Here is a 15,826-nt window from a genome sequence, read left to right on the forward strand (position 1 = left end):
GAAAGGGCCTTAGACAACGCACTCTTAATCAGGATAGCGAAAAATATACAGTGTATATGCAGTCTCTGCAAGGTGTTTCAGGGAAGGCTTTAAGTAATTTTAGGAAATGGGCTTTTTGTGGTAAAATGTGACTTTTGCAGCATTGTATTACCAGTGTTGGCAGGCACCAGAAATAGTTACTCTGGGTAACTAATTTTTAGTAGTTTCACTATTAGAGTTGGGCACCTGGTTGCAATTGGAGGTTTGTAGCCGGTCATTAGTAATAACTGTAACAGTTCTTAGAATTTCGAAAATGTGATTACCCTTGCACTGTGGCTTTTTTGACTACTTACGTGCACTAGGAAGATTGCTTTGCCGGTGTGCTTTTCGATAGGCATGTATTTTGGCACGAAGTAACCAAAGTTTGTTCGGCCACAGCGCTAAGGATGATTGTGTTTTAAATCCTAAAAACTGATGCCGCTATTCCTGATGACCATCTACAAATCTTTATTGCAACCAGTTGCCTAACTGTGATAGTTATAAAGTTAATTATCAGATATTAGTTAACCAGCTTGCTACTAGAGATGATTAACCAGTTTCCTGATGTCGATCAACACTGGTAATACTGTGAAAAGCCACATATTTAGCTCAAGCCTATTTTTCAAGTGCATTTTCCTGCTGTATGTTATTTGATGGTATTTGGGACCAGGATTGTCTGTCGCTGTAATGAGGAAATGATTTAAATTTTTCAGCTTTACGTGCAATCTTCTTTCATGAGTGTCCCTGTGAATGGGCACGGTGCATGTGCCAAGTACAGCAACGGCTGTTTTTGTGGTGGCCTTGGCAGATTTCTGTGTTTTTTTTTGTCCTGTTGCAGTGCTGCAATGACATGGTTCAGGAGAGGTTTGCTCCCGAACTCAAGTATGATGTGGCCCTCAAACTGGCCGCCCTGCACATCCACCTGCATGCGCTCAGCAGTGGCATCCAAGGCAAGGTCACCATCAAGTCGGTCGAGTAAGCACTTCCTTGATCCCGCGTTATGTGGTCGTAGTGCTTGTATTGCTTCCACTTTGCTTGGACCACCTGTGTCTCTCTGTTTGCATGCAGTGGTGATTTAAAAGTGCTCTGAACAGACTCGGATGCTGCGCTGCAGGGTTACTGAGGTGTAATTACCGTATTTACTCGCATAATGATCGCACTCGCGTAATGATCGCACCCCCAAATTTTGTTGGAAAAATTCAATTTTTTTTATTCCCTGCGTAATGATCGCACCTCGAACTTGCCGCGGCAATTTGTCGACGATGTCGAGTCTAGCCGACGATGATCGTACTTGCTTATCTGTCTGACAAATGGCACGTGCAGATTACCATCTTGCTTTGTCAGCATTGCAGCGGTTGACCTGCGGTCACACGGGCAGTCTAAATGCAGTTATGCTTAACCGCGGATACCAAACTTAACTACAGTTATCTCGAATCACACTTCACCGTTGTCGCAAGTCTCGCCACCATTCTGGGTTGCGGTGCAACGAACGAAGTGACGCGGTGATCCGGCTAAACTTTATTGTTCTCGTAAATAATAAGCCCTGGGATACGGGAACATCAAAAATGAATCCTCCTTGAGGATCGCGGGCCTGTATCGAGTTGCTGGTAGGAGTGATAACTGCAATACAAGCTAGTTTTACATTCGCAGCCGCGTACCAGCTGCCGCCGTTGCAGCGCGAGTGACCCGATCTGCTTGGCCAGCTCCGCTGCGAAGGCGTCGCTGAAATCGATCGTATATATTTCTTTTAATATGAAACAATGAGGTTGTGAGTAGGGCGGCACCATAAGTAGAACATTCATTATAGCGTTGGTCAATTCAAAAGCGCCGTCCACTGTGGCTTCGATATGAAACAAGTTAGGCCTAGCGACGACTAGGGAGTACAGAGCGCCCTCGTCCGCCGCGCTCGCAGGTGGCACCAATGCGGTAAGCGCGCGGAATCCAGTGCTCAGAGTGTTGTGAACGTGTCACCTAAGTACATCAACGATGCGGCAGGGACCGGACATTTTTCGGCGTAACGGCGGTAAAATGCGTAGCTTGAGCGCCGTGGGACATTGCTGTTGTACACTGTTGCCGCGCTATCGGACGAGATCGAAGGCTGCATAAAAGCGCCGTCGCGCAGCACTGTACACACTGCCTATTTTGATGCGTTGCTCTTGGAATGTGATTTAGTGCAAAGAAAGTACTACGTTCTCGAAGTGGGCCAGCTCTTGCGCTTTTCGCACTCTACCTTCTCGGTTAACGGTGTAAGCCGAGATCGGTTCGCGATGACAGGGTTTAGCGGCGTAACCGCGGGTAGCGCGCCCATGTGATAAGGGTTGTCTGCCTGTGACTTGTTTGCGTTTTCGGTGCTCAAAAATTTTTTGTAAAAAATTTACCCCGCGTAATGATCGCACCCCTAAATTTGCGTCAATTTTTTGAAAAAAAAAGTGCGATCATTATGCAAGCAAATACGGTAACAAATATACTCCAATCTAAACGTGGCATCTCGAGCATTTTGCTGTGCTCTGTCAGTGGTGGACAGTGCTGTTGCACTGATCATATGTTGGTACTGCAGCCATTCCTGCGGAGAACAAAGTCATCAAAGGAAGATGCCAACATGGTGACAACAGAGTTGTTTTTTCCAGAGTATTTGCCCGCTCCTAAGGAAACTCATCAGCTCACTTTTACAGTTCATTGTGGGTGGTACAGTGCGAACTAGACGACAGACAAAAGCAAGAAGACAATGCAGACGATTCAGTTAGAAATGGGGAAGTGCTGGTTGCAGACTCACTCATCACCACTTTTGTTGCGTCTCGCATTTACATAAGTTTGTGCACGTGAATATGTTGAGTTGGAAGATAATTTTAAGCTCTACAAGTGACGTCATCAGTGACCTGATCATATAAGGCGCTTTGGCTATGCCTTGGCAGGAATTGGATTTTGTTTTGGCCTTTGATATGTTATTTACTGTATTGTTACCACCCTTGCCATTCGCTCTAATCAGATATCAGCGTGCTTGGCTCCTCAACAAAGGAAGAAATGTTTAGTATTCTTTGTTAGCTTGTGGCCGGGTAAATATGTGCAACGATTGGAACTAATTGGTTGTCGGCACCTGTTCACATTGGTTATGTTCCTCTTGTTGTTCATGTTTTTGTTTGCACTGCTTTTGCTTTGTCTCGGATTCAGAGTGAACCAACTTGCCCGTACCACTCTTCTACTGTAATCATGTCTTTGTGTGTACCATCAAAATCCAATCATTTTAATATCTAGCTCAAAGCATTTCTGAATTGGTTGACCCATCCTGCAGTATATTAAATCATGTCATGTGACATCAGCAGCAAAGTAATCTTATTGCTTCCGTGGTTTTACATCACAAAGCAAGTTTTACGTTAAAAAAAAACCATGCTGAACCACATTTTTCGGTGAAAAAAATGCCGAATAAATACGTGGTTCAAATGGTAACCTCCTCAACTGCCCCCCTCTGAGAGTGATCCATAAATCTATTCCAGCTTTCCGGTTGTCTGGTTCATGACAGGCTCATGTTGTCAGGTTCATGCCAAGTTGTGAGTCTCATGTTATCACTAGTGGGACTGTGAGGTGGGCCAGGCTACTGAGCCTGTAAGGAGTAGCCTGAGTCACTCAGACCGCGAAGGCAACCCGTGGCCGTGCCCCAGCAGGCTGTGTGGTGGTGCAGGCGGGAGAGTGGCCTGAAGCGGTTTGTGCCGGGCTCCCTGCTGGAGACGATGAAGCGCAAGGAGCTGCGCAAGCTGCTCAGCCACTTCCTCAAGCAGAACCAGGCATCCCTGTGCGCCCCCGGCCAGAAGCAGCTGACCCCCCTGCAGGCCAAGCTGCACTACCTCAAGGTCATTGGCGAGCTCTCCAGCTATGGCGCCAAGGTGTTCGCCACCAGCACCAAGGTGCGTGGTGGCCCCCCTCCCTTAGGGTCTTGTGGCCTCAGAGCTCACTTTGAGGTTGCATTGTTGTTATTGCAGTGACTGTTTCTTACTCTAACAATGCAAGCTTTAGTGGATGCTCTGTTTATTAACCCTCTAATGACTTTAGACGAGCCCAGTCCATTTTTGGCCATGGACTTTGTATGGGGTTGGGGGGGTGCTTTTGACGAACCTGCCTGGTCAGGTATATACCCTGGAGCTGTTTACAGGGTTTGTGATGAGCTTAGCACTTTGAACAGCTTCATAGTTACCGCTGGATGCAACAGATGGCGGTACGATTCTGGAGAGCAGCTGTACTTGTTGAGTGCAGAACTGCTTGCAGAGAAAGCAGTGGGAAGTGAGCTGGGAAATGGCGAGAAGGTGGCTTCTTTTATACTCGACAGAAAAATAATAATAATAACGAAAAATTCTTCGCCAGCACTGCCTCAGGGGCTTTAGGAGCTTCAAGTGTTTACGGCATGCTCAGCAAATGTGAAGGAGACCAAATCCAAAAATCCACGGATGTTTCCTTTCCAGAAACATTCCTTCTAAGACACAAGCAGCACCATCTGCCTCATGCATTTTTCACTACTGTTGCAATTTACAGCCACCTTCGTTGTATCCGGTGTGTTTCCTTGTTATATTGGTTAATAAATTTTATAAACGTGCATCATAACACAATGAATCGTCATCCGGGGAACTCCGTGGGACAAGCGGTTCGCCATCGGAAGGTTTTCGGAATGTGCGGTTTTGGGGCGGAAAAGTTGTCATTGTGAGTCCCAAACATATTTTGGACTTCATCTCAATTAGTAATTTTGTCCTCAGGAACATACAAAGTCATTTGATACCACTTCGAACATTCTGTGTCAAACGGGTGTCCCAAATTTTATGCAAATGGTGGTCCCCCTGAGGGGTTGAGGGGGGTGGGGTGCAAAACAAGTAAGAAATGGCTCGTAAAAACTATGCAAGCTGAAAAAGGCAAAATGAAACAGAACACACAAAGACGGCAGGCAAAATTGCAAGAAGATGAGACTAAACTGTACAGCATAAGGCACCAGATAGGCTAAAGCACTATACATGACTCGCAACGTCGCTTGAAAGCAACTTCTTCGATGACTGCCGGCAAACTGCTTAGCTAGGTGTACAAGCTATGGCTGTGGGAAGGTGGTTCGGCTCATTCGACTTGCAAGGGATAGAAGAATGGAAAAGGGAGTTTGTGTGTTGGGGATTGAATTCACCCTTGTACTTATGGTAGGCACAAAAATAACGATAAATGGATGTTGTAATGAAATGACTGTGCAATGTTTGATGATGATAAAACTTATGTGAGAAAAGGTAAAAAGATTTTTCTGTGTAGCGTTATATTAGGCAGTGAAAGGTTTGATGCCATTGATGTAACACTCGCGGTCCGGTTGTATTTAGAAAGGATAAAATAGACTGCGGTATTCTGAACTAACTCCACAGCCATACAAAGAGTGGCGTGGAGTGAGCTCCAAATGGGGGCAGGTTATCGCATTTGGAACAAACAAGTGTTTTATATTATATCATAGTAACAGGGACCAGTGATGTGAAAGACCAGTGCTGTGGCATGGACTGTGGGCTGCACTGGTGGCTCATAAGGCCCTTTTTTGACATACAGTTGTTATGGTATTTTAATGCGCTTGCATCTTAAATTTTTTTACGCAATAACTTTCGCTTGCTTGTGCCGATTTCCAAAATTGTTTGTTTTAAATTGTCTCGGCAACACATGAAAAACTTTTTGGGCTGCATTAATTTAAAGGGAAAAATATGTTGCCGAGTCTATCTAAGGTGCATGTGACTGTAAAGTTATCCATATATGCTTGGAAGCACTGATGTACCAGTGGTTGGAGCTCTCGTTTGCTGTGCTACGTGACTGATTGCTGTCCCTCTTGTGCTGTGCAGGACTCGAACACTGAGACCGGAATAATGATCAGCCCAAAGTTTGGAATCAGCCAGATCAACAATGCACGGGGTACAGTGCCCATTGTGAGTGCGGGGACCCCTTCTCTTCGAATTTCAAGCGTACAGGCTGTGCGCAGTTGGCTTCACATTTTTCTGGTGCCTCTCTCCATTGCAGCAACCTGTCACATTGGCCCAGATAGAAGAGGTGTCCTCTGTGACAGTGACGAGGGACGATGACCTGGCCTGCAATGTTGAGATCAATATCAAGGACCCGGATAAAGAGGTCCGTGCTTCTGCTGTCCTGCTGTTTGCTTAAGATGCTGCATGTTTATTTGGAAAAACTGCGTCAGTTGTGCATTACGGTAAACAATATAGCCAACCTTCTTCCGCGTTAGAAAGAGATGTTTATTGCCCACAGCATCCGAGACCTTCTAGGGCTTTCCAGAAAGGTTGCAGTTACCTTACTACGAGTGTCATATTTCTTGTCAAATTGTTGGTATCCCTGAAGATTGAGGGATAACTAATGAGAATTGAAACAGTGAAATTTGAAGGGAGTCCTTGTTGCCTTGTTCATTGTTGCATGGGACACTGTTCATGTCCCATGCAACAAGCTGCATATCAATCTCATGACCCTTGAAGCTACTTGCAGGATGACAAACTCCTGGTGTATTTGATCTGGTCGCATGTGGCGTTTGCTTCATTTCCATCATCAAAATGGGGGCAATAATGTCACATGGCAACCAGACAAGTCGTGCATCTACCAGTGGGCTCTGAAGATTGCTACCATCAGTATTTAATGTGGGAGCCTGTTGAATCCATGTCACCTGACACACTGAGCAGTGTAGTGGGGTCGTACATGCTGTCTATAGTATACATTTTGGTGTTTACTGTGCCTTACCCTTGAGAGTGTGGTGCAAATGTATGCATTTCCATGCCGAGGTTTCAAGAGGCACAAGTTGTTAGGCGCTTAGGTATGAAATCTAAGGTTTGATGGCATCTCGTTTGGTTGGGTAGTAAATCCGGATCAAAACAGGAATGCTGACATGTTGGAACAGGAATGTTGTTGCTAAATTCTAAAGGATTTCATTTTGGCTTCCATGTGAAAGCCGTGCTCACTAAATGGGGAACCCAAAAAATGAAGCTGAGGTATGTTTTTGCACTTGCCAGAGGCATCTTGCATGCATAGGTGAGAGATTACTGTTGCAGCAGTTCACTGTGTTCACACCTGGATATGTGCCGTGAGGCTACAGTTCACTAGCATGTGAAGCTACTTGCATCTTGTACTGATTCGGTTGAAAATGGCTTTATTGTTGACTTTCAGGTAGACTGGCTGTGCCAAAGTTGCCTGCATCTTTTCTTTTGCAGTGCACTGCTCTGTCATTGTCAGATGTTTCCTGTTTCTGTTGCTCAGAATCTCAAGTTTGAACTCGATGACCACGAGACGGCTGAGCTGGTGTTCATCCTCAAGGGTTACCACAAACTGCTGGCCTCACGGGACCTGCCCATACATTGGGAGACAGAAGATCCCTGGAAAGTGGAGACTGGTGAGTCACCCTGGCTCAGCTTGCGTCCCTCCGTTGCTCCTTTAGTCGGTAATGGGCCATGGTGCACTGCCTTATCAAGGGGCATGATGCAAGAGAAAAGCAGTAGTAGCACCAGGGTGCTTCAGAATAAGCCTATAGGAGTTCAACAGCATCTTCCACCGCCAGTTTTACTAAGGACCAAATCTGCTAGTGCTTTATGGATTCTGAAACGTACTATTTGGGTTCAGTTCAATTAAATTTTTATTCTCTGGAATACTGGACTGTCTCCAGGGCTGGAAGTTGTTCAGCTATTTGTGGGCACAAGTCAGCCCGATGAAGAATTCGTTTCACTGCCTCTCCTTGTCCACTCTCCACAGCATTGTCACCACCTAGTGACAGTATAAAAAAAAAAAAACACAAGAAACACACAGGGAAAAGGTTATCTGCTATCGGTTATTTTACGCTGTGTTTCTTTGTTTTCTTTTTATTATTAACGGCAGTTTGTGCATAAAAGCGAGCAACTTTTCAAATAAAATTGTTTGGGTAAAGCTGTTGCCACCCATCAAGCATGCATCAACTGGTCTGCCAAAATGGTGGAGCCAGACTAGTGTGTGGAAAGCGAGCAACCTTTGTCCTCTTGTGTTCCAGCTCCGTGCTTCCATGGCACTCACATTGTTTGCCCCACCCCGTGGAGCTATGCCCCCAGTGAGGAGGCCCCAAATGGCCCCACTGTGAAGAGTGTGGACCTGGCCCTGCCACCACCAGCCTATGTTCCCTGCGAGGTAAGCTTCTGGGCTGGGCGGTGGCACTGTGCCTGGTGAGGCATGGCTAGTGTTTGGTTAGTTTCGGTTTTAACTACTTCCATGCACCTGGCGACTGGAGGTGAGCTGCCTCCAACCCATGGTACAATCAGACAGCACTATGGCGGGTTCACGCCAGAAGGGACAAATATGAGTCTGCTATTCGAAGGAGTGTGTATTGCTCTCAAGGAGGTTACATGGTAGCACAACAAACAGGCACCCTATAAGGGAGCGTTGGACGCTCATAAGGGGTGAAAAAGCACAAGAAATCGGGAGTGCACATGAAAGGGAGAGAGGCATTCAGCTCACCTCGTATGGCTCTCTGCTCATGGCCCCTGGTGATCAGTCATGCACGGTGGCCGGGTGATTCGGTGATGGCAGTGGCCTCATTGGCAAATATCTGGCCTGTGCTTATGCACGGCTCTTGACTAAAGACCAGAGAACCTCGAGAGAAACAGGCTCGTCCTGAGCGGTTCTCCAGTTTCGAGGAGGGCAATGGGGAAGGACTCCACAGAAGCATGAAGAGTGGAGGGGGTGGCATGTGTGCCCCTCCTCAGCAACCCTCCCAGACAGCATGCACATAACACTGCATGATAACGACACATAACCCTTACTATGGAGCGGAGGATTCGTGCGTGTCCCCGCAAGTATCATGTAATAGGAGAAAGCTGGTGTTGGAGTTAGTTTATTTTCTCAAAACTTTGTAATGAAGCTCATGGTAGGTTGGCTGAGTTGGTGATATTGGTCATGAGATCAAATATGTGTTAGAGAATTGGCTGTTTTGGGAAAGCTTGTTGTTCTACCGGATAAAGTTGTGGACGAAAGGGTTTCTGTGATAAAATAGGGGTGCAAGAGTTGGCCACCTTCTCTCTTGACCAACCCAGTGTACATTCTGTTTGCAGCAGCAGAGGTGTGAATGGGGCATTTGATACAATATTTCATGATGTTCTCGATCAACTGCATCCCCCGTCAGCACGCTGGGGAAATCCCAAATCATGGCGAGCACGCTGGGTGAGCCAGGTGTTGCAGACAATGAAGGCTGGCTGGAATGCAAAAGAACGCGTTACTTTTTGGGGGTGTTTGGTTAGATTTCATTAGATTCATGTGGCAGTGAGCATGAAAGTAGTTGCAGTGAAAATGGGCAGCAACAGCAAGGAGAATCTGAAAGTGAACAGCTAGGTAGAGGTGTTTTCATTTTGTAGTTGGCCAGTTGCTTGAAGCTCAAAATCACTCTGTACAAGAAAAGACTGCAACAGCGCAGGTTGTGTCAGTGTCTTATATCTTGTGTCCACTCTCATTTTCTCACCGTGCTCATTTCACTGACTGTGCCTTGTGATCTCTCACGCCTTGCGATTTCTCACGCCTTGTGTGCCTTGTGATTTCAGAGCCACATCCTCCCTTAATGCTTCAGCTTGATGGAACTGTATCAAGGTGGCTGTCCTATCTAGACAGAACCTTGTTTGCAACCTACTGTTCTAACTGGAGCAAGCCCTTATGACTGTTGTTGTTTCACATCAACAGAACCCCAGCCACAGCCCTTAAGTTAAACACTCTCTGGTCACAACACCAGAACAGCAGCTTGGGCTTGTTGGTTATTCATCTTCAAGTAACAGCGCAAAAAACACAGACGGGACACATAGAACAGAAACACACAATGAGTGCTGTTGTGTGTTCTTGTTCTCTGTGTCCCGTCTGTTTTTTGCACTGTTACTTGAAGATGACTCTCTGGTCAGTAGGTCATCGATTAGCTGGCAGCATCAGCTTGTTTCTAGAGGCTTCTTTTTTTTCTGTGTTTGCATTCTGGCTGCAGCGCTGTAAAACTATGCTTGCTTCTCACTCTTAGACGGGTGTCACACTTCTGGCCATTACCATTGAGGATCACTTGGGCCGGGCGTTAGTCTTGCTGTGGTTAACGGTTCAGACATTGCCACCCGAAGAGATGGTGCGCCCTGCTGAGAGCTGGCCCTCTTGCAGCTCCCTGACCGTGGCATGTCGCGAAGCAGCTCTCGGGAACAGTGCTCCCTGGTGGCCCTGTCCAATTCGGTGGACCACAACATGAACGAGACCAGCCCCCTGCAGCCACTGAGCCCGAGCCGTGTCCTGCGGTCGCCCGTGCTTGGGGCCAGCAAGATGGAGCAGCGCTCTCTGCTGCTCTCATCCAATGGCCACCAGCAGGCATCAGACTCTGCTTCTTCCACGGCAGATGACGACTCGGAAGAACGGTCAGTCAAGTTTGACATCATGGATGATGACGACGACGACGAGGAGGAGGATGAGCCCGTCGTACTTGAAGTGAGTACAGGCCTGCTTGGAGCAAACAAAACGTTGTAAAAGGGGAAGTCTGGTGACATTTTTGTGGCACGCAAAGCAATAGTGAACTATCACCATTTGTAGCAGCACACAGATGAGGGGCAAGCAAAGAACACAGTTTTGTGGGCCAGTAGGTTGCCAACTGTCTCGTGTAAAAAAAATAGCTATGAGTGATCATAATTTGGCAGGCTTGGCAACTACAGGATTACTTGCTCGCTCATATCACAAAAAAAATGCAGTAACACGTCGGCCATGTCTTGGTGTGCATCTGGCACTGAGGTTATCAAGAGATTATCGTATTTACTCATGTAATTTTGGCCTTTTTTTTTTCTCTTTAAAATAAGGCTTCAAATAAGGGGTGCATAAATTGCGCGATTATGTTCTGAACACGTCCGAAAAAAATTCTACAAAGGTCATAACGCGCAATATATACTGCATATTGCCACTTGCACATGGACCCCGCATATCACACCCAGATGTGTACCACGCCTCTGTTAGAGGACGGGGTTTTGTAAGAGTCAAAAGGCAACAGCACAGGCTGCCCTCGAGACAGTGCATATCTCCACAGATTGTGCGTTTATGGCATTGGGCTTAACTTGTCGTATTCAAGTTTGCTACCGGCACACTCCAGCTGTGCCCAAAGTGTTTTGAAATTGTTTTCAGTTTAGGCACTGCTGATTCAAATATGCCTTGATTTCAGAAGAAAAAGCAGTATTTTATATTACACAGATAGATACTCGAAAAGCAAAGCATTTGTGCTTTGCAGTCTGAGAGAGAAGCTTCCACTCTGTCACACACTGCAAGTGAGGCAGTATTTATAGGGAGAAAAGCCCATTTACCTGAACTGAATTGCCAATGTGTATTGTAAGTGCAGCGTTCCCTACCACTGTGAAATTACTTTGCAAACAGACTCGAGGAACATGCACGAATAACCAGTTCTGCATAGAAAAACAGAAACAGCATGTTCCAGGCAGCAGTAAAGAAATGAGAATGATGGATTAAGATGAAAAAGCAGAACCCTTCGGTATTGTTTTATAAACTTCAGCCGAAAAATCTTTTAGCAGTATAGGGCACTTTTGTATAGTATGTGTACCAACATTACTGCATTAAGTCAGCACATCACTAACAAGTGTTCGCTTTCATGCAAGCACATGGAGGACATTGTGTCTACAATAGTGAGCTCTCGCACATGTTGTTTCTTTGTTGAGATTGTGTTCGTAAGCTGAATAATTTTGTACTGAGTGATTTCATTTGCAGCGTCTTAGTGACCCTCTATATTTCTGGGTACCTGAAGGCAGGTTCCAAAGTATGCATCAAACTCATTATCTTCTAGTGCTAAAAAGGAAAAGCAGAGTTTGGTTTTTGTTTGTTTGTATGTGATTTGAAACAGCTTGCATTCTGTGCTACATTACGTTCACCGCAGGTGAAGAATGAAGAGGTGCTTCGGCGGGTGTCAGAAATGCGGCGGATGGTAGCAGATGCCGAGAACTACCTGTCTGATGGCAGCCGGGCAGTGAGTCGACCGCCGCTTCCGGCTAGCGAGTCCACCAGCAGCGATGAACGCGAGGCGGGTGCTCCCACTATCCGGGCAGCTGACTCGCTGCTACTGCTGACACAACTGGATGATGTGTCGGAGGCACTCAACGAAGTTGCAGCCATGGCTCCAGACGAAGCTGCGAGCGAGTCGGACACTGACAGCTTCAGCACTCCGACTCAGAGCCCGCTCCACCGAAGCACGCGACTGACCGCCGCTGCTGCTGCTGAACCATCTACAGTGGCCAAGCGTGGGCGCAGTGGCTCCAGTTTTGGCCTGCACAGCCCAGACATGCTTCCAGGAATAGCCTCCGGTGACCGGGACCTCCTCGAGCTGCTCAAGCAGCTGCAGTCGAACCCAGACATCCAGCTTCCGTTTGATGAGGGAACATTGTACTTGGACCCGGACATTATTGATCTGACCATGATCCCACCACCAATGACGCCCGATGCAGATGCCATGGGCGACGTTCCAGGCACGCTGGACGTGCCTCCGACACCTTTTTCGGACCGTGGACTTTATGGGCATGGTGCTGTGACAAGTGAGTCTCATTGCCTTTTCTCTTGCAGCACAGCTGCATTCAAGTGCTGTCAGCTGTAAGCAGTGTGTCAGCACTGACAGCAAGGCAGGAGCTGTGCCTTGTGCATGCTCATTGGTTATGATTTGGTCACTATTAGTACCTTCATTCTTTGGCAACATACCATTTGGTCCAGACAACTTTACTCAACCTACTTTAAAGGAACACTATATAGTGGTCTAAAGATTGCAAATATCTCATTCTTACCATGCACAGTGTTAGGACAGACCACCGAAAAATTACTTTAAAGCAGAGGTTCTCAAACTTTTTTTTTTGCCTCAAGGGACCCCGATAGCCTTCAATATGTGCGAGGGAGCTTACCTGTCACAATCGGTCATCACATGTGTCACATGGTCCCTTTGTGCTTTTTTTAACCGTTTCATTTGCTTTGTGGTCATTTATTCATTTTCGTGCTTTTAGCAAATAGTTTTCATTAATTGCTCATAACTCTGAGACAAGAATGTCAAAAGCTAGTCACATAACAAACGTTCCGCTGCATTCATGTGTTGGACAGCTGGGCTGCACAAAGTATCATGTGATGGCTTGCCTGGCTCTCTTTGATGACGTACTGCTCCCCCCTCCAGCGCCAGCACAGCATCAGCATTTTTTTTTTCTGATTTGGCGGATTCGTCGTTTTTGGTGTGAATGGGCTGACCAGTGGCACAACTTTGCCCAGCGCCTCCGACACCATTGAGTCGTCTAGAAAAGCGCACCATGAGACGCACATGCTTTTTTTTTTGTCTTTGCTTGACTCTGCTATCTTGGAGGTGCGGCCCACGCCTTCAGTCACCACGCTCACATGTGCATGTACTCCAACACACATCGCCTTGTGTGCTGTGCCCGTTCTACACTGTCTTGCCAACATTTTAAACTTACGGACGCTGGCACTACTGGGCTCAGCAGTGTTTTGGCACACTGTCAAGTTTGCCGGGTGAACCACCCCCGCCAGCACTCTCATGAGGACCGAGCTGTGAAGAGCTGATGCACAGGAATGAGTTTTAGCAAACCATGTACTGTGTCTGGCCCGCACGCGCCCACAAGAAGTGTTCCAGAAAGGGGGCAAAGGCCAGTGCGGATGCTCGTGGAACCCACAAAAGCAGCCTGCGGAACCTCTGGGTTCCACAGAACCCTGTTCGAGAACCCCTGCTTTAAAGTGAAAGACTGTAGTGACACCTTTCGAGAATTTTGGTGACTGCAACTGGTCTGATGAATTCTTCACAGGCCATAATTGGCTTATTGCTTTCACGGGCAACACCATTTTGATGAGTACTACTGAAATAGAAAAGCAGCCAGACGATTTCTGAGAATGCAGGGTATCGCTCATTTCGCATGCTACCTAGTCGGCCTCTGTAAAGACTCGTTTTTGTGGCAACCATCTCGGAATTAAACTTACTTTCGTTAGTGTATGTGGTGTGCTGCAAGAATATGGTTTTGTTGTATAACATGACATGCCTCCTTTATAATAATGCCCTCGGACAATACGGGCTATGCCGGAGGCATAGCTCGCTCTCTAATTCAGAGTCCATGGCAAGATACAGATGGCTGCATGCTGTTGGGTTGAAGCAGCTCAGAAATGGGGAAAGCCTGCACTGACTGGACACAGATCGCACTGTGGTCGGATGGTGTGCCACTGGCTGAAGCATAACTGGGCAACTCGTCAAAGAGGAAGGTTGCACCTTGAGGAAGAGTAATGTTTCATTGCATAAAGCACACTTAGTACAGAGCATATTGAAGAAAGTTTCACTAGTAAGTGCCTAATGAGCAGTGCCTAAATCATTCTCTTAAATGTGACAACTTTGTAGAAGGGAAAAGAAAGTCTCTGGGCTTCAGTTGAGGTGCATACCTTTAACGGGAAGGGTAGACATTGCATGCGACTTAGCTGGTGCGCTGCCGTGTTTTATCTTTTTGGTACAGGAATATAAATGTACTATTGTTAGAAAAATAGAGACCCCTGGCAGCGCATGCCAGGGATGCCTGACGAAGCATCCCTGGTGTTGAGACCAGCGCACTGGCACATGCCGATCTTGAGCAGAACGACAAAGTGAGCGCGCCGTGCCGGTCTCGATAACAGGAGTGCTTCATCAGGTGACAGCCGCAGGCAGTTTGGCATTGGTCGGCACGTGATGGCAGGGGTCTTTTTATTTTGCTCACGATAATATACGTGCACGTGGACATGTGTGCGTACCAGTTTCCTTTTATGTGTGCACATACAAAGGGACTAGGAGGTACCATTTGCTGTCCCGATGCTAGGTGAACAAGAAATAATCTAGTGGGCACTGACAAAAGTAGCCAGTGCCAGCTTGCCTGATGGGTCTTTGCAGTATGCAGTTTATTTATACTACCTGTTTTCCCCTCCAGATTGCACTGTGCAGGCTGCCGACACAGATCAGGTTGATTCAGCCCGGGTGGTGGCTGAATTGGACGACCTCTGTGACGTGCTGACCGAGATGCGTGCCTCGGGCAGTGAGGCTGGCTGTGATGCGATCTTTCAGCAGCTGGGCTGCCAAGATCTGGAGAGCTTCATCGCAAGTGTGACTGTGCCCCCGCCCCCGACGCTATCGGATGAGGTGACCCCAATACTGTTGCCGGACGGTGATGATGACATTGCCTCCTACATTATTCCACCGCCACCTCCCAGCTGTGATGAGGAGCAGAATGAAGTGCTGGCCCGCTTTGAGCGTGCCTCCGAAGACATGCGCCGCATCATTGGCGGCACCGGTGCCACCAACAGTCCTGTCGTGGAGCCACCTGCATTTGAGAGCCTCAAGGTGCTGTCGTATGGCAGTCTGCTGGAGTGCGCCAACCCTCCAAGTCCCACGGTGCGGGAGCGGCGCGGTTCTGACAGCCACACCTATGAGAACTGTGAACTCTCGCGAGGGCTGCAGGAAACACACTCGGACCCGCAGCTTCTCCAGAATGGGCTTCACGAATACGAGGACATGGCCTTTGGCAAGCCACGTGTGCCACCAAGGATGCGCAGGGCTGGTGGCACTGAACCGGCAACAGTCGGGGCGGCACCCAAGCGAGATCGCACAGGGAGCTGCGACAACATCCAGGTACCGGGAAGTTCGCTGGCTCAGCGGCAAGTGGCACGGTCACATTCGTGGACGAATCTCCAGGGTCCCCTCAGCCCAGGCCTGGCTAGGAAAGGTGCGACAGGGAAGCCTCCACTGCCTCCTGGTTTGACCCTTCTGCAGGTGGGCAACACGTCTGTAATTTGAGCCGGT

General features: G+C 47.6%; 1 protein-coding gene across 2 annotated transcripts in view; it reads left to right on the top strand.

The window, feature by feature from the left end:
* Positions 1 to 15,826, top strand: part of LOC149371544 (uncharacterized) — a 159,057-nt gene that overhangs the window by 139,033 nt on the left and 4,198 nt on the right. For both annotated transcript variants that reach the window (XM_089565809.1, XM_089565810.1), the window contains 9 exons: positions 857 to 993; positions 3,695 to 3,917; positions 5,856 to 5,939; positions 6,031 to 6,138; positions 7,267 to 7,399; positions 8,027 to 8,160; positions 10,153 to 10,470; positions 11,912 to 12,563; positions 14,958 to 15,796. In XM_089565809.1, the coding sequence (XP_089421935.1) occupies positions 857 to 993; positions 3,695 to 3,917; positions 5,856 to 5,939; positions 6,031 to 6,138; positions 7,267 to 7,399; positions 8,027 to 8,160; positions 10,153 to 10,470; positions 11,912 to 12,563; positions 14,958 to 15,796 (2,628 nt within the window). The remainder of the gene's footprint in view (positions 1 to 856; positions 994 to 3,694; positions 3,918 to 5,855; positions 5,940 to 6,030; positions 6,139 to 7,266; positions 7,400 to 8,026; positions 8,161 to 10,152; positions 10,471 to 11,911; positions 12,564 to 14,957; positions 15,797 to 15,826) is intronic.

This window comes from Amblyomma mixtum, chromosome 1 (assembly GCF_055824585.1).
Source record: "Amblyomma mixtum isolate Tamu chromosome 1, ASM5582458v1, whole genome shotgun sequence".
NCBI classification, from domain to species: Eukaryota; Metazoa; Arthropoda; class Arachnida; order Ixodida; family Ixodidae; genus Amblyomma; species Amblyomma mixtum.